The sequence below is a fragment of the Pristiophorus japonicus genome, chromosome X (assembly GCF_044704955.1).
Source record: "Pristiophorus japonicus isolate sPriJap1 chromosome X, sPriJap1.hap1, whole genome shotgun sequence".
Taxonomy (NCBI): Eukaryota; Metazoa; Chordata; class Chondrichthyes; family Pristiophoridae; genus Pristiophorus; species Pristiophorus japonicus.
The window spans coordinates 32,887,923-32,909,452 of NC_092010.1; the positions used below are offsets into that span (position 1 = coordinate 32,887,923).

The window sequence follows — 21,530 nt, forward strand, 5'->3', positions numbered from 1 at the left end:
AGAGGAAGAGAGAGAAATAGAGGAGGGGTGAAGGAGAGTGAGAGAGAGAGAGAGAGGGGAGGAGAGGGAGCTGGAGGAGAAAGAGAGGAGAGAGAGAAATAGAGAAGGAGGGAGTGAAGGAGAAAGAGAGGGGATGGGAGAGAGATGGAGAGGGAAAGAAAAGACAGGATGGGAGGGAGAGAAAGACAGAAGGGGGTGGAGGTTAAAGGGTGTGGAAGAGGGAAAGCTGGAAATACAGTACAAAGATAGAGGGAGATAGAGAGTGACAGAGATAGCGTCAGTGATCTGGCAAAATAAGACTGACTGATCTATCTGCAGTCAATCTGCCTTTGAACTGACTGGGGGCTTTTCTCTCTCTCCTTTCTGTGACTGTTTCTAAATCCTGACTGACTCAATCTAGCGGCTATAAAGAGGAGATGAAAGATGAGACTGAGGACGAGCTTGGAGTGATCCGGACACTCTCGCTGCCAGACCTGGTTTGGGAGATCATCCCGCGTGCCTTCCAATAGTCCCTCGCACCGACCTCTCTTAGCGTCGATCCGATCTCCTGCCATGGCAGCCTCCTCAAACTCGGGATGTGTCTCTCTGCTTCTCACCATCTCACTCGCCGTCTACCGGTAAAAAACCGTTCGCAGCGCAAGTCTCGCCAATGCGTGGCCGCCTTATCTCGTTCATGCGTAAAATTGCATTTCATTCTTGAAATAGCGCCGAGGACGCGTCTCATTTATAAAACCTGCTTTGCAATTTTTTTTTCGTGTGCAAGAAAGAGAGCCTGGCATTTATATAGCGCCTTTCACGGCCACCGGACGTCCCAAAGCGCGTTACAGCCAATGATGTACCCTTTGGAGTGCAGCCACTGTTGTAATGTGGGGAACATGAGCGCATTAATTTGAATCTTTATGTTATTATTACTAACCAGGCTGCTTGCCCCCACTTGTGTGTTATTTCCTTGTGGTTTTAGTGTTGCTGGGAATGAGATTTTGGGATTGAAGATCCCAGCAGACCCGATCCTCACCGCAAACACCGTGTGCCTGACACTCCCGGGACTGAGCAGGCGTCAATTGGGTCTGTGCGTCCGGAGCCCCGATGTGACCGCCGCCGCAGTTCAAGGCATTCAGATCGCCATCCATGAATGTCAGCACCAGCTCTGGGACCAGAGGTGGAACTGCTCGACCCTGGAGAACGGCGGCAAAATCCTGCAAGACACCGTCATCTTGAGCAGAGGTACGTGCACGCAGGGGACCGAGAGGGGCTCGCCGCCCCTGCCACCCAGGGAGGGGACACGCCACTGTGGGGCTTGGAGTAGAGGGAGGCGCCTGACCCTCTCTCAGCTAATCCAGAGGGATTTTCCCCAGCAACGCGTTGAGGCAATTGGATGTGCAGGTGCAAGGGGAGCAGCACAGGGAGGGAGAGAGGAACAGCATGGTAGGAAATCCCCCAACATAAACAGGGAGACAGAGAGAGAGAGAGAGAGAAAGAGATGTTTGCATTTACATAGCGCCTTTCATCACTACCCGCCCTCGACGTTTCAAAGCGCTTTGCCCCAATGAAGTACTTTTGGCGTGTAGTCACTGTTGTAATGTGGGAAACGCAGCAGCCAATTTGCGCATAGCAAGCTCCCACAAACAGCAATGTGATAATGACCAGATAATCTGTTTTTGTGATGTTAATTGCCAAGACACCGGGGAGAACTCCCCTGCCCTCCTTCCAACTAGTGCCCTGGCATCTTTTACATCCACCTGAGAGAGCAGACGGGGCCTCGGTTTAACGTCGCGTCTGAAAGACGGCACCTCCGACAGTGCGGCGCTCCCTCAGCACCGCACTGGGAGTGTCAGCCTGGACTTTTGCGCTTAAGTCCCTGGAGTGGGACTTGAACCCACGACCTTCTGATCCAGGAGAGAGTGCTGCCCACTGAGCCACGGCTGACGCTTCAGAGACAGGATAGATTGCAGGCTAGAATTGGGAAAGGGACACGCGCCATGTAAACAGGGGAGATGCGAAAGATGTGCGAGAGATAAACGAGGCGATTTCGACTGCGAGTTGTTTTTTGGAAGGTTTTGCATTTGAAAGTTGCGGCACTTTGCTAAATTACAGGAATGCATCCCCGAGTGTAGATGACAGGCAGCGGGTCCCGCCCGCCCGCCTGGGATTAATGCTGATGATCGCAGGTGAGAGGCTGAAGCACTGGGAGCCAGCCCACCGCTGCAGGAGCCTGATCTGACCTACTTTAGCGAGTTTTGACGCAACCCTAGTTATTGAGTGATAAAAAAAAAATTAAACACCCATGGTGACATTTCTATTCCTGTTTGATGTGAGTTTCTCGCTCAGAGGCGAGTTAATCACAGACTGCAGGGACCCGACTCTAATATTCACAGCTCACACTCTGATCAAAGTGAACTTCTCACTATTGGGAATTGCTGGAACAGCTGGAAGGAACTATATTGCTATAGCGCCTTTCACGACCACCGGACGGCTTAAAGCGCTTTACAGCCAATGAAGTGCTTTTTTGGGAGTGTAGTCACTGTTGTAATGTGGGAAACGCGGCAGCCAATTTGCGCACAGCAAGCTCCCACACACAGCAATGTGATAATGACCAGATGTTTTAGTGATGTTGATTGAGGGATAAATATTGTCCAAGACACCGGGGAGAACTCCCCTGCTCTTCTTCAAAATAGTGCCCTGGGATCTTTTACGTCCACCTGAGAGAGCAGATGGGGCCTCGGTTTAACGTCTCATCTGTTAGACGGACCCTCCGACAGTGCAACGCTTCCTCAGTACTGCCCCTCCGACAGTGCGGCGCTCCCTCAGTATCGCCCCTCCGACAGTGCGGCACTCCCTCAGTACTGCCCCTCCGTCAGTGCAGCGTTCCCTCAGTATTGCCCCTCCGACAGTGCAGCGTTCCCTCAGTACTACCCCTCCGACAGTGCAGCGCTCTCTCAGTACTGCCCCTCCGACGGTGCAGCACTCTCTCAGTACTGCCCCTCCAACAGTGCAGCACTCTCTCAGTACTGCCCCTCCGACAGAGCAGCATTCCCTCAGTACTGCCCCTCCGACAGTGCGGCGCTCCCTCAGTACTGCCCCTCCGACAGTGCAGCACTCTCTCAGTACTGCCCCTCCGACAGAGCAGCGCTCCCTCAGTACTGCCCCTCCGACAGTGCAGTGCTCCCTCAGTACTGCCCCTTCGACAGTGCAGTGCTCCCTCAGTACTGCCCCTTCGACAGTGCAGTGCTCCCTCAGTACTGCCCCTTCGACAGTGCAGTGCTCCCTCAGTACTGCCCCTCCGACAGTGCAGCACTCTCTCAGTATTGCCCCTTCGACAGTGCGTCGCTCCCTCAGCACTACCCCTCCGACTGTGCACCATTCCCTCAGTACTGCCCCTCCGACAGTGCGGCACTCCCTCAGTACTGCCCCCCCGACAATGCAGCGCTACCTCAGTACTGCCCCTTCAACAGTGCGTCGCTCCCTCAGTACTGCCTCTCCGACAGTGCAGTGCTCCCTCAAAGCTGCCCCTCTAACAGTGCAGCGCTCCCTCAGCACTGCTCCTCCAACAGTGCAGCACTCCCTCAGTAATGACCCTCCGACAGTGCAGCACTCCCTCAGTACTGCACTGGAGTGTCAGCCTAGATGTTTGTGCTCAAGTCCCTGGAGTGGGACGTGGAACCACAGCTTGTTGACTCAGAGGCGAGAGTGCTACCACTGAGCCACAGCTGACACTCTGATTGTTAATGCAGGCAGTTTCCCCGGAATGATGATGCTTCCCCCTGCCGAATATCAATTGCACTTTACAAGTAACCAGTTTTTTTCTGCACTGGGTGTGTGAGCATGAACTCACTCACTCGCCACCCATTCAACCCCCGCTTCCCCCAGAAAGACGCAGAAGTGCCCCCAGTGGCAGCCGGAGTATTTCAGGATCGTCTCCCTACCGCTTAATTACGACAATCCCCAGTGTTTGTTTTTCTTGGCAGACCGAATGAGCTTTCCTGCATCAAAATGCAGAACACAACGTGCGTCGATTTTTTTAAAAAAATGAAAAAGCTAAATATTTAAGACCCCCTCCGGACACTCCTGCGGCGTTCACATGAGTTCAGCATCTCCGCTCGATGCCTGATGGAACCATGCAGAGCTACAAGATGTTTCGGTACTGCTTACATAGGAAAGCGTGCATAGTATAAGCACGTCTTAACTCTGGGATTTGAAGGAGTCGGGGTTCTATTTCTCTGGCTTGTGGTGTACAGATGCCTTGATCGCAACTGAATAAACGGCGTGCTATTTGATATCTGGGGTGCAATGAGCCACACTGGACGGTAGTTTAGTGCTGTATCCAATTCTAGCGACCAAACAGATTGGTTACACAGAATACACACGTTTGGATAAAATGGGCGGAATTGGCAGCGTTATTTGCACACGTGACGATGATATACAACAAGTGCTTCACCCTGTGACAATCGGATTGGGACGTTTAACCAGGCGTCTGCTCTCTCAGGTGGACGTAAAAGATCCCATGGCACTATCTCGAAGAAGAGCAGGGGAGTTCTCCCCGGTGTCCTGGCCAATATTTATCCCTCAATCAACATCATTTTTCTTTCAACTCGACACAACCTGCAGTACGGTTACAGATTCTGTCCGCTCCAACCTGGATTGTGTCTGGAGAAAGTAATTTCAACTTTAACATAGAAACATAGAAACATAGAAAATAGGTGCAGGAGTAGGCCATTCGGCCCTTCGAGCCTGCACCGCCATTCAATAAGATCATGGCTGATCATTCCCTCAGTACTCCTTTCCCGCTTTCTCTCCATACCCCTTGATCTCTTTAGCCGTAAGGGCCATATCTAACTCCCTCTTGAATATATCCAATGAACTGGCCTCAACAACTCTCTGCGGCAGGGAATTCCACAGGTTAACAACTCTCTGAGTGAAGAAGTTTCTCCTCTGAGATTACAAAAGAACCACATTGATATAACCTCAAAGTGCAACAGAATCATTTTTCCTTTAGCATATTAGTAGCCTTACGACATCACTGGCTTATCAGATAAGTGCATATGAACCTTTAACAATCCTGATTTAGTATATGTGGACTCCACATGCCCCTCTGAGTCAGGAGGTTGTGGGTTCAAATCCCACTCCTGAGACCTCAGACTCCGAGGGTCGTGAATCTATGGAATTCTCTGCCCCAGGGAGCTGTGGAAGCTGGGTCATTGAATATACTTAAGGTGGAGATAGACAGATTTTTGAGCAATAAGGGAATAAAGGGTAATGGGGAGCGCGCAGGGAAATGGAGCTGAGCCCAAAATCAGATCAGCCATGATCTTATTGAATGGCGGAGCAGGCTCGAGGGGCCAAATGGCCTACTCCTGCACCTGTTTCTTATGTTATGTTGAGCACAAAAATCTCGGCTGACACTCCAGTGCAGCACTGAGGGAGTGCTGCACTGTTGGAGGTGACATCTTTCTGCCCCCTTGGGTGGATGTAAATAATTGCACAGCAGTATTTCGAAGATGAGCAGGGGAGTTCGCCTCGGTGTCCTGGGGCCAATATTTACCCCTCAATCAACATCACAAAAACAGATTATCTGGTCATTTATCACATTGCTGTTTGTGGGAGCTTGCTGTGCACAGATTGGAACAGTGCAACAGTGACTGCACTTCAGGATGTACTTCATTGGCTGTAAAGCACTTTTGGAGGTCCTGAGGTTGGTGGAAAGTGCTCTCGAAATGCAAGTCTTTTATACAGGATGCAGCTGTGTCGCAGTGTATCTTGTTATGCAATATCACGTCACGTATTGACTGCATCCTTCCCCAGAAAAGTTTCAACCACATGATTTCTTGGTCCCGTAAACACTGATTTTGTAACATGGCTCCGGATAAGACCATCGATACAGATAAACCTGCAGTGCATTTAAACCAATTATGGTTTCATATAGATGGTATCAACCATTTAATGGGAACCATTTCCTCGAAGCAGTATCTTTAAATGGGCTGTGAGGTATACACGGTGTGTTATTCTCCTGCACTTTCAGAAAATCTGCAGATTACATTCCTATAACCTCAGGCACCAACTCCATGCCCTGGCCTATGCAGTCACTCCGCCCCGATTCTATGCTGGACATTGGCAAGATGAGAGGGGAAAAGTCCTTGCATAAAAAAAATATACAAAATAACAGATGTTCGGGATGAATTACAGATGTGCGTGGGGCTGCTGGTTAGTTTGGGGCTTGATTGTGTATTGTGGCTGAATCACTCCTGCACGTAATGACCCCAAACCAGCTCAGCACCACAGAAACATCTGCAATTAACTCATACCAAGTGAATATTCATTATTCCATGCATGATACAATCTCCGTAATGTCAATCAGGGATGTTATGAATAATTGTAGCCAGTTCAGGCAATGTTCTCGGACTAGATTTCTCAATGTTTCTTTATTTCAAGACGTTATTTTGCAAAGAGTCATCGCTCGATGATTAAGTGAGTGGGAAAAACTGTGGCAGATGAAGTTCAGTGTAGGGAAGTGTGAAATCATACACTTCGGACCCAAGAGGGATAGATCAGAATATTTTCTAAATGGTGAGAAGCTAGGAACTGAGGCAGAGCAGAGTGATTTAGGGGTCCATGTATAGGAATTACTAAAAACTGGCAGACAAGTAAAAAATATAATTGAAAGGGCAAATGGAATGTTTGCTATCTCAAGGGCTGGAATACCCAAAGGGGTAGACGAAGCAAAGAAAGACTTGCATTTATATGGTGTCTTTCACAATCACTGGACGTCTCAAAGAGCTTTACAGCCAATGAAGTACTTTTGAAGTGTAGTCACTGTTGTAATGTGGGAAATGCGGCAGCCTATTTGTGCACAGCAAGCTCCCACAAACAGCAATGTGATAATGACCAGATCATCTGATTTAGTGACATTGACTGAGAGATAAATATTGGCCAGGCCCAGGGTTAACTCCCCTGCTCTTCTTCAAAGTAGTGCCATGGGATCTTTTACATCCACTTGAGAGAGCAGGCAGGGCCTCAATTTAACATCTCATCCTAAAGACAGTGCCTCACTCCCTCAGCACTGCACTGGGAGTGTTGGCCTGGGTTTATGTGCTCAAGTCCCTGGAGTGGGACTTGAAACCACAACCTTGTGACTCGAAGGCAAGGGTGCTGCCCACTGAACCACAGCTGACACTTGTACATTGCAGTTTTATAAAGCTCTGGTCAGACCCCATCTGCAGCACTACATTCAGTTCTGGGATCCGTACCTCAGGGAGCATATATTTGCCTTGGAGAGGGTGCAGTGCAGATTCACCAGAATAATACGGGGGCTAAAAGGGTTAAATTATGAGAACCGATTGCACAAACTGAACTTGTATTCCTTAATAGAAGATCAAGGGGTGATCTAATTGAGGTGTTTATTATTATTAAAGGAGTTGATAGGGTAGATTGAGAAACTATTTGCTCTGGTGGAGGGAGTGCAGAACAAGGGGGCGTAACTTTACAATTAGAGCCAGACCGTTCAGGAGTGATGTCAGGAAGCATTTCTACATACAAAGGGCAGTGGGCATCTACACAAATTTCAGTCCCATCCAAACGGTTGTGGATGCTGGGGCTCAATTGAAAATTTCAAAACTGAGATTGCCAGATGTTTGTAAGGTAAGGGTATTGAGGGATATGGAACCAAGGCGAGAAATGGTGTTAAGATACAGATCAGCCATGATCTAACTTAAAAGGAAAGAAAGACTTGCATTTATATAGCACCTTTCTCGACCACCGGACGTCTCCAGGCACTTTCCAGCCAATGAAGTACTTTTAGAGTGTAGTCATTGTTGTAATGTGGGAACAGGTTCGATGGGCTGAATGGCCTAGCCCTGTTCCTATGTTATTTGATTTTTGTTAAAGGGATGGATGAGATTCTGAAGTAACGTTTCAGAACTAGCCCAATAAAGTGTGTGAACAATGATTTAATTTTGTGGTTGAATGGTGGGGTGTCTTGTTAGGCAATAATCTCACAGCGATAAATCATCACATTGAACAATGATGGCACTGTCTGTTACAAGCAGGCTGATATAATGTGAGTTCCCCTTTATTGCAATCTGTGTGTGTTTACCATTCTGTAAGAAGCTTCTCTGCAGTATAACAATAACAACTTGCATTTATATAGCACCTTTATCGTAGTAAAACATCCCAAGGCTCTTCACAGGAGTATTTTTTAGACAAAAAAAATTGACACCAAGCCACATAAAAAGATATTGGGCCAGGTGACAAAAGCTTGGTCAAGGAGGTAGGTATTAAGGAGCGTCTTAAAGGAGGAAAGAGAGGTGGAGAGGTTTAGGGAGGGAGTTCCAGAGCTTAGGGCCAAGTCAACAGAAGGCACGGCCACCAATGGTTGAGCGATTATAATCAGGGATGCTCAAGAGAACAGAATTAGAGGAACGCAGACATCTCGGGGGGTGGGTGTTGTGGGGCTGGAGGAGATTACAGAGATGGGGAGGGATTTGAAAACAAGGATGAGAATTTTGAAATTGAGTCATTGCTTAACCGGGAGCCAGTGTAGGTCATTGAGCACAGGAATGATGGGTGAACGGAACTTGGTGCGAGTTAGGACACAGGCAGCCGAATTTTGGATGACCTCAAGTTTACATAGTGTAGAATGTGGGAGGCCAGCCAGGAGTGTGTTGGAATAGTCAAGTCTAGAGGTAACAAAGGCATGGATGAGGGTTTCAGCAGCGGATGAGTTGAGGCAGGGGTCAGAGACGGGCGATGTTACCGAGGTGGAATTGGCGGTTTTGGTTATGCCGTGGGTGTGTGGTTGGAAGCTCAATTTCAGGGTCAAATATGACACCAAGGTTACGAAGAGTCTGGTTCAGCCTCAGACAGGAGTTGGGGAGAGGGATGGAGTCAGTGTCTGGGGAACGGAGGTTGTGGCGGGGACTGAAAACAATGGCTTCGGTCTTCCCAATATTCAATTGGAGAAAGTTTCTGCTCACCCAGAACTGGATGTCGGACAAGCTGTCTGATTGTAATGCACCAACGTAAGACTGTAATGCACCCTTGAATTGCCAGCTGGTAACCCCCATCTCCTTGTTCCCGTGCAGGGTTCCGGGAAAGTGCATTCATGTTCTCCCTGCTGGCCGCGGGTGTCACCCACTCTGTGGCTACTGCCTGCAGCTTGGGCAAGCTGAACGGCTGTGGATGCGACCAGAAGCGGCGAGGCGAAGACGATCAGAACCTACGCTTCAAGTTCCGCCAGCTGCAGATGCAGGCCCTGCATCAGAGGCTCCCTGTCTCCATCCCCGAGCCCGAGGAGCGTTTCCCCGGGATCCAGGACTCCTGGGAATGGGGGGACTGCAACCACGACATCGAATTCGGCGAGAAATTCTCCAGGGACTTTCTGGATTCCCGGGAGACATCGAGAGACATCCACGGGAGAATGAGACTCCATAACAACAAGTTGGGGAGGCAGGTAAGCAACCCATTGTGAGCACGTCTGTTGGCCGTCCATTGTAAGCCTGACGCTCCGCACTTTCGCAAGAACACAAACAGGTGTCTATAAAAGGGATTTTCTCAGTACTTTGTACGTTATACTTTACAGAGGATTACATGGGATATACAGGCCATTCGGCCCAACCAGTCCATGCCGGCGTTTATGCTCCACTTGAGCCTCACTTAACTCCATCAGCATAATCCGCATGCTTTTATCTAGGCACCCTTTAAATGTATCCATACTATTCGCTTCAACCACTCCCTGTGGCAGTGAGTTCCACACTCTCACCACTCTCTGGGTAAAGAAGTTTCTTCTGTTTTCTTGGTGACTATCTTATATTGATGGCCTCTAGTTTTGCTCTTTCCCGCAAGTGGAAACACACGCTCTCTGTCGACTTCTATCATAATTTTAAAGACCTCTATTAGGCCACCCCTCGGTCTTTCCTTTTCAAGCAAAAAGAGACCCAGCCTGTTCATCCTTTCCTGAGAGGTGTACCCTCACATTTCTGGTATCATCCTTGTAAATTTTCTCTGCGCCCTCTCCAATGCCTCTATATCCGTTTTATAATATGGCGACTTTGGGAGAGGAAGGTTTAGGTGAAAGAGCAATATACTCTTTTTATTCTGATGGAAAGAGCTGTGAATTTTGGAACCTCTCCAACTCTGCAGGAATCAATATCCCACTCGCTTACAATAGAGCAATGGGCCTGTCTATACTGCATGCTTGTAGCTAACCGTGCGGATTAGCGGCGCTAACCTGTACGTAAATGGCGCTAAATTGTACGTTAATGGCGTTAAATTGTATGTTGGCGCTAAATTGTACGCTAGCGGCGCTAAATTGTACGTTGGCGGCGCTAAATTGTACGTTAGCGGCGCTAAATTGTCTATCTATGGGGAGATCGTTCTTGTTCTTGCTGTATTTATGATATGAGGATTTAAGAAAGAAAAACAAAGGGCCCAGAAAGTTGTAGCATCAGCAGTTCAGTTCCTCTGGCTAGGCATTAGGCGTTGAACACCAGGTGCAGGTGTGTCTTGGCTTGTTGCAGCTGTGACCGCGATCCTGATGTGGTTGCAATCTTCATTGAGTCAATGTCCGTAATTATAGTTGGGCTGTAATCCAGGCAGCAAGCTATCCTATTCACAAGAGCAAACGGCAAACCATGATTTATGTACCCGAGTGAGCAGGATGTGTAGAGGCGGAAAAATGTTGCGGGTCTTTGATTTCTGGTCACTTCACGCACTCCCAACTGAACCACTTTGTAGCAAAGAAATGACGGGCGAGAAATTCGTCTTGGGCACTGCTGCGATCAGATGGGCCGATACCGCCCTGCGTGTAACGGGCAGCCCAGCCAATTCCGCCCATTTTGCGCCACTGCCCGAGACGAACTTCTCGGCCAACATTATCGAATCCCCACAAAAAGCGCAGTTATCAGAAGTATTGCGATCAGTGCTTCTGTATACTGCAGGTGGACAGAATTTTAAGGGGCCGAAATTCCATTTCTACCACCACCCGTTACTGCCAGCGGCTAACGGGCAGCAACGGCCTACCTTTGACGTTAAGCGGCGTCCACGCCTGCGTAGAAATTCAGTCGGCTCTTTGGCAGAGGCGCCAAAAGCTAACGCTGCCCTGGCTAATACCACCCGTGTGCTGATGGCATCCAGCGTGCAACGCCCCCCTGTAGCTGCTCTCGCGATATTTAGTTTGAACGTCGGCCTTCCCGGCAGGCATTCTTACAGCCTGGAAAAAGTGGTGAGTAAACAGTGGAACTCGGGCGGAATCGGCAGGTAAGTTTATTTATTTATTTTATTTATTCATTTTTCATTAGTTTGTGTGTGGATCGGAGAAGTTTGAGGTTTTTTTTCATTCCTCCCGCTTCCCAGCTAGCATTGCGGCAACCTCCCGTGGGGAAATTCAGTCGGCCTCCTGCGCTCCTGCCCAAGGATGAGTGTGCAATGCCGCTTTTTCGCGACGCCAGGCGAAAAAACTGAATTTGGCAGTTTGCGCCTGTGCCGAACGGCTGGCGGTAAAATCAGCATTCAGGCGGTGACACCGCCTCAAAAACGGCGGGATCGAATTTCGATCCCTTGTATGCCAGGACTCCCGGCATAGTATGGCAAAGTATTCAATATTAACCTTTAACAATTTACACACCCGCGTTACAGCGAAAGCACACTAAAATAGCTATTGGTTTGTAAAGTGCCAGTAAGGTGGAAACATGACCCTACTGTAGCAATACAGTGAAAACCTGGAATATTCCCATTTTGACACAAGAGTGCAGTCATGCCCGGGTGACCATGTGGTGTCCATTGGTTTGCCTGAAGTCTCTCCAGTGGGAACTGCGGGATATTGGTTGCTTCATTGACCAAACTGTGCAAATTGTTGGTTACATTTACTGCCACACATTTTTAATTTGAAGAGGTTGTGTGATTTGCATTGTGTGATCCTTTTAGCTGTCCCGGTTACATTGGGCCTCTGAAGGAGGGCACACCTTTACGACACATCTGGGGGGCCATGAACTATGACCATGCAATGTCCACTGATTCACCTGAAGCCTTCTGTGACTGGTGGGCACTGCAAATGGGTAACTGTCTGACTGGAATCCATACTGCAGCATTTCTTCTTTAGAGGCATTCTTTATTGCTTGCACGTAGCATATGATTCTTTACTACTGAAACAATCCATTTAATTATTCATTTTCACAGGGGGTTATCAGTAAAATAGGAACATAGAACAGGAGGCGGCCATTCAGCCTCTCGAGCCTGTTCCGCCATTCAATGAGATCATGGCAGATCTGTGACCTAACTCCATATACCCGCTTTTGGCCCATATCCTTTAATACCTTTGGTTAACAAAAAGCTATCAATTTCTGATTTAAAATTAATTGATCGAGCATCAATTGCCATTTGTGGAAGAGAGTTCCAAACCTCTACCACCCTTTGTGTGTAGAAGTGTTTCCTAATTTCACTCCTGAAAGGCCTGGCTCTAATGTTTAGACTATGCCGCCTAGTCCTAGACTCCCCAACCAGCGGGAATACTTTCTCTCTATCTACCCTATCTGTTCCTCTTAATATCCTGAAAACTTCCATCAGATCACCCCTTAACCGTCTAAATTCCAGGGAATACAACCTTAGTTTGTGTAATCTCTCCTCGTAACTTAACCCTTGAATGCGGGTATCATTCTACAAAGAAACAGCTTTCGGACAACTTTTTGGCTGGCTCTTGTGACATTACTTCCTTCACTGAACAGAATGGAATAGCCCATTGTAATGTCACATAACAACATAAGAAATAGGAGTAGGAGTAGGCCATAAGCCCCCTCGAGCCTGCTCCGCCATTCAATAAGATCATGGCTGATCCAATCATGGACTCAGCTCCACTTCCCTGCCCGCTCCCCATAACCCTTTATCCCCTTATCGTTTAAGAAACTGTCTATTTCGGTCTTAAATTTATTCAATGACCCACCTTCCACAGCTCTCTGAGGCAGCGAATTCCACAGATTCACAACCCTCTGAGAGATGAAATTTCTCCACATCTCAGTTTTAAATGGGCGGCCCCTTATTCTAAGATCATGCCCTCTAGTTCTAGTCTCCCCCATCAGTGGAAACATCCTCTCTGCATCCACCTTGTCAAGCCCCCTCATAATCTTATACGTTTCTATAAGATCACCTCTCAATCTTCTGAATTCCAATGAGTAGAGGCCCAACTTACTCAACCTTTCCTCATAAGTCAACCCCCTCATCCCCGGAATCAACCGAGTGAACCTTCTCTGAACTGCCTCCACAACAAGTATATCCTTTCGTAAATATGGAAAACAAAACTGCACGCAGTATTCCAGGTGTGACCTCACCAATACTCTGTATAACTGAAGCAAGACTTCCCTGCTTTTATACTCCATCCCCTTTGCAATAAAGGCCAAGATTCCATTGGCCTTCCTGATCACTTGCTGTACCTGCATACTATCCTTTTGTGTTTCATGCACAAGTACCCCCAGGTCCGGCTGTACTGCAGCACTTTGCAATCTTTCTCCATTTAAATAATAACTTGCTCTTTGATTTTTTTCTGCCAAAGTGTATGACCTCACACTTTCCAACATTATACTCCACCTGCCAAATTTTTGCCCACTCACTTAGCCTGTCTAGGTCCTCCTGCAGCCTCTTTATGTCCTCCTCACACATCATCCTTCCTCCCATCTTTGTATCATCAGCAAACTTGGCTACATTACACACTGTCCCCTCTTCCAAGTCGTTAATATAGATTGTAAATAGTTGGGGTCCCAGCACTGATCCCTGCGGCACCCCACTAGTTACTGATTGCCAACCAGAGAATGAACCATTTATCCCTACTCTCTGTTTTCTGCTAGTTAGCCAATCCTCTATCTATGCTAATATATTACCCCCAACCCCGTGAACTTTTATCTTGTGCAGTAACCTTTTTTGTGGCACCTTGTCAAATGCCTTCTGGAAGTCCAAATACACCACATCCACTGGTTCCCCTTTATCCACCCTGTTCGTTACACAGATTTACAACCCTCAGAGAAGAAATTCCATATGAGAGATAATTACACAATGGCCCAACAAGCTTACCACACTCACTTAAACTGGCACCACAGAGGCAGGATTCAACTCTTTTTGCAATAGGACCTGGATGCACACATTTCAAGCTTTAACTAGCACGTTGAGAAATGTCCCCAATGCAACAGAAAATCACATCTAGCTTTCTTAAGGAAAGATTTCCATTCATAAGTTCTTCTGTCAACTCTTTCCGAGAGCACACAGCCTTTATACTGCTAACAGTTCAAGGGTTTTCATGTCATTTATAGCTCATTCAAATTATAGTGCAAATTGAGAATTGCTGGCTCATTTCTGATACTTTCGTGCATAATATTCTCACGGAATATACTCATTGGAATTCAGAAGAATGAGCGGTGATCTTATCAAAACGTATAAGATTATTAGGGGGCTTGACAAGGTGGATGCAGAGAGGATGTTTCCACTGATAGGGGAGACTAGAACTATGGGGCATAATCTTAGAATAAGGGGCCGTCCATTTAAAACTGAGATGAGGAGGAATTTCTTCTCTGAGGGTTGTAAATCTGTGGAATTCGCTGCCTCAGAGAGCTATGGAAGCTGGGTCATTGAATACATTTAAGACAGAGATAGACAGTTTCTTAAGCGATAAGGGGTTATGGGGAGCGGGCAGGGAAGTGGACCTGAGTCCATGATCAGATCAGCCATGATCTTATTGAATGGCGGAGCAGGCTCGAGGGGTTGTATGGCCGACTCCTGCTCCTAATTCTTATGTTTTGTTCTTGTATTCAATAATACAGAACCATAGAAATCACAGCACATGAAGCTCACCACACCTGATAATTGTCCCCATCATTCATTGAGTCTATCTATAATATTTCAAAATCAGTGCATGGGTTGCACATTCCACGTAATACTACAATGTAAACATTTCCTCCGAGGATTCCCATGTTAAGACGCCCACACTTGCCTGTTTGCCTGTGACGTTGGTGCCACTAGAAGAGGAGTTACAATGTGAGTTCTGACATGGCTGTCACATCACTCTCAATGCCCTGGAGCCTGCTGATCTGTTCTCACAGCTTCTATAGAACTCGGTCTCCTGTGAGTGAATTGTTTGTTTTTTTTCCTTTAAATTTTTTCTCACCATTGTTTTCGGTCCCCACCACAAACCCTGTTCCCTAGCCACTGACTCCATCCCTCACCCCGACTTCTGCCTGAGGCTGAACCAGACTGTTCACAACGTTGGGGTCATATTTGACCCTGAAATGAGTTTTTGTCCACATATCCGCAGCATAACTAAGACCGCCTATTTCCACCTCCGTAACGTCGCCTGTCTCCGCCCTTGCCTCAGCTCATCCGCTGCTGAAGCCCTCATCCATGCCTTTGTTACCTCCAGACTTGACTATTCCAACACATTCCTGGCTGGCCTCCCACATTCTACCCTACGTAAACTAGAGGTGATCCAAAACTCAGCTGCCCGTGTCCTAACTCACCCATCACCCCATGTGCTCGTTGACCTACATTGGCTTCTGGTTAAGCAATGCCTCGATTTCAAAATTCCCATCCCTATTTTCATATCCCTCCATGGCCTCGTCCCTCCCTGTTTCTGTAACATCCTCCAGCCCCACAACCCCCCCCCCCCCCGGGATCTCTGCGCTCCTCTAATTCTGCCCCCTTGAGCATCCTTGATTATAATCGCTCAATCATTGGTGGCCGTGCCTTCTGTTGCCTGGGGCCCAATCTCTGGAACTCCCTGCCTAAACCTCTTCGCCTCTCTACCTCTCTTTCCTCCTTCAAGACACAGCTTAAAACTGACCTCTTTGACCAAGCTTTTGGTCACCTGCGCTAATCTCTATTTATGCAGCTCGGTGTCATTTTTTAAAAATCTCATAACACTCCTGTTAAAGGCGCTATGTAAATACAAGTTGTTGTTACTTTAAATTCATTTCAATATTTTGTTGGCTTTCAAACATTCCTCCTCTTTGCTCCCAGCAAGTAATATTTTTAGTTGTGTTTTTAATTTTATCGATTTCATTGAATATTCTGCCATTAATTTCACCTTTAATGTATTTGCTTCACGGGTTCTTTGCTTAAGAATGCATAGCAACACATTGCTATTTAGAACTTGTTGGTTTATTAGCAAAAGGTTTAACAATCACACTATACATTACCAGTTCATCCACCTGCCTCATCATGGATCCCCCGAACCCAATTGGCTGGGGTTTTATTGAGTCTTGTGAACATCACATGACTGGCTAAGCCACTCACAACTCAACAGCTCTACAAACCGGTGAGCATCCTCACTGGTACATACATTACAACCTTCATTTCATTTCATTGTTTCCACTGCACCTCACTCTCCATGAACTTTACCCCACCTGTGTCTTTGTCACCCCACTGGCTCCAGACAGACCTTTCCACCATTAACCGACTCTTTTTCTTTTCTGATGTTCCTGTCCTATCCCCACCATTGCTCTCCGCCTTCACCACCTACCCAGCTTCCATCTCTTCCTCCACCACAATTCCCCTCGAACCCTGCAATCCTCGCTCCTCCGCAGCTACTCACCGTGATTTATCTGTAGTCCTTTCTTCTCGGCCACTTGCAACCCATCCTACCAGAATTTCCCTTCCACTCAACATAACAACATAAGAACATAAGAAATAGGAGCAGGAGTCGGCCATTTGGCCCCTCGAGCCTTCTCCACCATTCAATAAGATCATGGCGGATCTGATCATGGACTCAGCTCCACTTCCCTGCCCGCTCCCTATAACCCTTTATTCCCTTATTGCTCAAAAATCTGTCTATCTCCACCTTAAATATATTCAATGACCCAGCTTCCACAGCTCTCTGGGGCAGAGAATTCCATAGATTTACAAGCCTCTAAGAGAAGAAATTTCTCCTCATCTCAGTTTTAAATGGGTAGCCCCTTATTCTAAGACTATGTCCCCTAGTTTTAGTTTCCCCTATGAGTGGAAATATCCTCTCTGCATCCACCTTGTCGAGCCCCCTCATTATCTTATATGTTTCGATGAGATCATCTCTCATTTTTCTGAACTCCAATGAGTAAAGGCCCAACCTACTCAACCTATATTTATAAATCAAGGCCCTCATCTCTGGAATCAACCTAGTGAACCTTCTCTGAACAGCCTCCAATGCAAGTATATCTTTCCTTAAATACGGAGACCAAAACTGTACGCAGTACTCCAGGTGTGGCCTTACTAATACCCTGTACAGTTGTAGCAGGACTTCTCTGCTTTTATACTCTATCCCCCTTGCAATAAAGACCAACATTCCATTGGCCTTCCTAATCACTTGCTGTACCTGCATACTCACTTTTTGTGTTTCATGCACAAGGACCCCCAGGTCCCTCTGTACTGCTTCTTCTCGCCCTATTTAATTTTTTCCCCATTTGCCTTTTTTCACCTTCATCTCTCCCTCTCCTTTACCGCCCCCCCATTTTTTTTCTGGCTTTCACAATCTATGTCTCGCCCTACTTCATTTGTTCACTGCCCATTCACCTCCACCCCTCTTTCCCCAATTATGTTTTACAGCTCAGAAGATGATTTTTAAAAAATCAGACAATACACAAAAACAAATCATCATATGCAAAACCATTTATTGCAGCAACAACTTACATTTATATAGCTCCTTTAGCATAGTAGAATGTCCCAAGGCACTTCACAGGAACGTTATCAAATAAAATTTGACACCGAGCCACATAAGGAGATATTAGGCCAGGTGAACAAAAGCTTGGTCAAAGAGGTAGGTTTTAAGGAGCGTCTTAAAGGAGGGGAGCGAGGCGGAGGAGGGAATTCCAGATCTTAGGGCCCAGGCAACAGAAGGCACGGGCATCGATGGTGGAGCGATTAAAACCGGGGATATGCAAGAGACCGGAATTGGAGGGGCGCAGAGATCTACAGCGGAGAGGGGGGGGGGGCAGAAACTGGAGGGGTGGGGAGAGTGGAGGCGACTGGGGGGGGGGGAATTGGAGGGGACTGGGGGGGGGGAAGTGGAGGGGACTGGGGACTGGGGGAAAGTGGAGGGGACTGGGGACTGGGGAAAGTGGAGGGGACTGGGGGGGGGAAGTGGAGGGGAGGGGCGAAGTGGAGGGGACTGGGGGGGGGTGGGGGAAGAGGGGGGGTGGGGGAAGAGGAGGGTGGGGGAAGAGGAGGAGGGGACCGGGGGGAGGGGGGAAGTGGAGGGGACTGGGGGGGGGAAGTGGAGGGGGGCGGGGGAAGTGGAGGGGACTGGGGGGGTGGGAAGTGGAGGGGACTGGGGGGAGGGGGGAAGTGGAGGGGACCGGGGGGAGGGGGGAAGTGGACGGGACTGGGGGGGTGGGGAAAGTGGAGGGGACCGGGGGGGTGAAGGGGGAGAGGCGGAGACCCGGGGGTCCGGGGGTGGGGGAAGAGGCGGCGATCAGGGGACAGAGGTGGAAGAGGAGGAGACTGGGGGGGAAGGAGAGGAGACCGCGGTGGGGTGGGGGGGGGGGGAGAGGCAGAGACCCGGTGGGGGGAGAGGCGGGGATCAGGGGGGGTGGAGGGGGAAGAGGAGGAGACCGGGGAGGGGGGGTGGGGGGGCGGGGCAAGGAGCGAGATCATGGAGGGATTTGAAAACCAGGATGAGAGTTGTAACATTGAGTCAATGTAGGTCAGCGAGCACAGGGGGTTATGGATGCACGGGACTTGGTGCGATGACATAAATCGCATGTGCACATACAGAAAAAAAATCAACTAAAAACAGACACACAAAAGAAATCAGTAGCACAGCTGCAGACAATCATAACAAATATCATTTAACACATAGAAAGCTTCCGCGCAAACATTGTACAGCTAAGTCTACAAGTCCATACAAATTACTGTAGATAAATACACAAGGCACAATGAAAACATAAGATACAAATATCATGACAAAAATACACACCAGCTGAAAACAAAACTCCTAGCACAACAACAACAACAACTTGTTATATAGCCCCTTTAATGTGGTACAATGTTCCAAGGCGCTTCACAGGAGCATTATCAAACAAAATTTGACACCGAGCCACATGAGATATTAGGACAGGTGACCAAAAGCTTGGTCAAAGAGGTAGGTTTTAAGGAGCGTCGAAAAGGAGGAGAGGTAGAGAGGCGGAGAGGTTTAGGGAGGGAGTTCCAGAACGTGGGGCCCAGGCAGCTGAAGGCACGGCCGCCAATGGTGGAGCGATTATAATCAGGGATGCTCAAGAGGGCAGAATTGGAGGAGCGCAGAGATCTTGGCGGGTTGTAGGGCAGGGAGAGGTTTCAGAGATAGGGAGGGAGGAGGCCATGGAGGGATTTCAAAACCAGGATGAGAACTTTTAAATTGAGGTGTTGCTTAACTGGGAGCCTATGCACATTGTGACACAAGGCAAAGAGGCACCGAGAAATCACAATCTAGAATCTGAAAGTGACAACAATCGTACGGTGAGGTGATCCACTGCAAGCAACACCACAGATCTGCTAGTACTATATTAAAACCCTTGCATTGGTAACACTATAATGCCCCCAGTCCATTGAAATCAATGGGTGTGTCTGGAAGTATAATGCATGTTGTTCTTTGTTGCACCATAGGTGGCGCTGTAACCATTCGTAGCCTGTTACAACAAACACAGCTAAAAGACAAAAACAAAGATGGCTGCACGCCACAGACCTTATCCTGCCTTTTTCAATTATAGATGTGGACTGAACTGCGTATTTCCAGCTTTGGGGTTCTTTGCTCCATTTTTCCAACATTTTGGCAGTTCTCACTTTTTTAATGTCTTTTAGCTGGAAAATATCATGCCCCCCGCCCGCCCCACCCCCGGCTAACTCTGAGCATGACCACCGGAGATTTACAAGTACATCATAGATTGGACAGCTCCAAGAGACATTCAGTACTGGAAAGGATAGGTTTTAACCTGATAACTGAGGTCTGATCAGATCTTAAATATGGCTCCTTTTTAATTTGACTATTGTGTGATTTGACTGAAGGTGCTGGAGAGGGGTTAGTAGGTCTGTTCATCGTTCCAGTGCTTCCTTTGGTTTTTCTGTTTGATTGCTTTTCTTCTACTGAGGGAGCGCTGCACAGTCGGAGGTGCTGTCTTTCGGTTGAGATGTTAAACCGAGGCCCCGTCTGCTCTTTGCCTGTTGTAATGTATTTGCTTCATGGGTTCTTTGCTTAAGAATTCATAGCAACACATTGCTATTAAGAACTAGTTGGTGGATTAACAAAAGTTTAGCAATCACACTACACATTACCAGTTCATCCACCAGGCTCACAATCACCTGCCTCATTATGGATCCCCCGAACCCAACTGGTTGGGGTTTTATTGAGTCTTGTGAACATCTTGTAAGCCACTCCCAACTCAACAGCTACTCACAGGTGCATACATTACGCATGTAAAAGATCCCATGCCACTATTTCAAAGAAGTGCAGGGGAGTTCTGCCCGGTGACCTGGCCAATATTTATCCCTCAATCAACATAACTAAAAAAACAACCACATTATCTGGTCATTATGACATTGCTGTTTGTGGGAGCTTGCTATGCGCAAATTAGCTGCCACGTTGCCCACATTATATCAGTGACTACACTCCAAAAGTACTTCATTGGCTGTAAAGCGCTTTGAGATGTGTGGTGGTCGTGAAAGGCGCTATGTAAATGCAAGTCTTTCTTTTTTTTCTAAATTTCAGGCTGTGATTGACAACATGAAACGCAAGTGTAAATGTCACGGCACGTCTGGCAGTTGCCAGGTTAAAACCTGCTGGCGGGTGACCCCGGACTTCCGACGGGTCGGGGCTGTGTTAAAGGAGCGGTTCCAGAACGCGGTCCTCATCAAAACGCACAACAAAAACACCGGCCAGTTCAGCCTGAAGCCCAGCCGGAGGCGGATTTACAAGGACATGGTGTACTTCGAGAAATCGCCCGACTTCTGCGAGAGGGACGTGGGCGCGGACTCGCCCGGGACCCGGGGACGGGTCTGCAATAAAACGAGCCGAGGGATGGACAACTGTGACAGCCTGTGCTGCGGGAGAGGGCACAACATCCTCAAGCAGAGCCGCAGTGAGCGGTGCCACTGTCGTTTCCATTGGTGCTGCTACGTACTGTGCGATGAGTGTCGGGTCAGCGAGTGGGTCAACGTGTGCAAGTAATGGCCCGCAAACAGCAACTGGGACCACCTTTCATTCTTATGCAATGTAGATTTCTTTGTGTCGACATTTCTTTTTTTGTTACTGCATATTTTGATGGACAGGATGCACACTGAAGGGTAACACGACTTGGGCTCTGTGTTTATTTTTTGTAGCAGGGATTCTCATCTGATTGATTTACAGGAATCAGCTTGAAGTTCGAGGGGGCGGAGGGGAGGAGGAGGGGGGGGGGGGCGTGAAATAAAACACCAGTACGTTTGATGATGGTCCCTCCCACTTCAAATGACATCACCCAATCCTTCCAGCAACTGGTTGAGAATAGGAAATGCTCAGGAGGAGAAATGCTGGTCGTCTCAAATGCCTCGGGTTGACCTTAGCTGTGCTTGGAGGAGGGAAT

The 21,530-nt window shown here is 48.0% G+C and overlaps 1 protein-coding gene across 1 annotated transcript; it reads left to right on the forward strand.

Annotated features, from left to right (window-relative positions):
* Positions 1–353: 353 nt before the first annotated feature.
* Positions 354–21,309, forward strand: wnt10b (wingless-type MMTV integration site family, member 10b). Its single transcript, XM_070869347.1, has 4 exons — positions 354–617; positions 962–1,224; positions 9,075–9,442; positions 20,678–21,309. The coding sequence occupies exons 1-4, from the start codon at positions 553–555 to the stop codon at positions 21,134–21,136; spliced, it is 1,155 nt and encodes a 384-aa protein (XP_070725448.1). The 5' UTR covers positions 354–552; the 3' UTR covers positions 21,137–21,309.
* Positions 21,310–21,530: the final 221 nt, after the last annotated feature.

Coding starts and splice junctions, on each gene's coding strand:
- wnt10b (XM_070869347.1), top strand. CDS start 553: ATGGCAGCCTCCTCAAACTCGGGATGTGTCTCTCTGCTTCTCACCATC. Junction 1,225..9,074: donor CACCGTCATCTTGAGCAGAG/GTACGTGCACGC, acceptor GTTCCCGTGCAG/GGTTCCGGGAAAGTGCATTC. Junction 9,443..20,677: donor ACAACAAGTTGGGGAGGCAG/GTAAGCAACCCA, acceptor TCTAAATTTCAG/GCTGTGATTGACAACATGAA.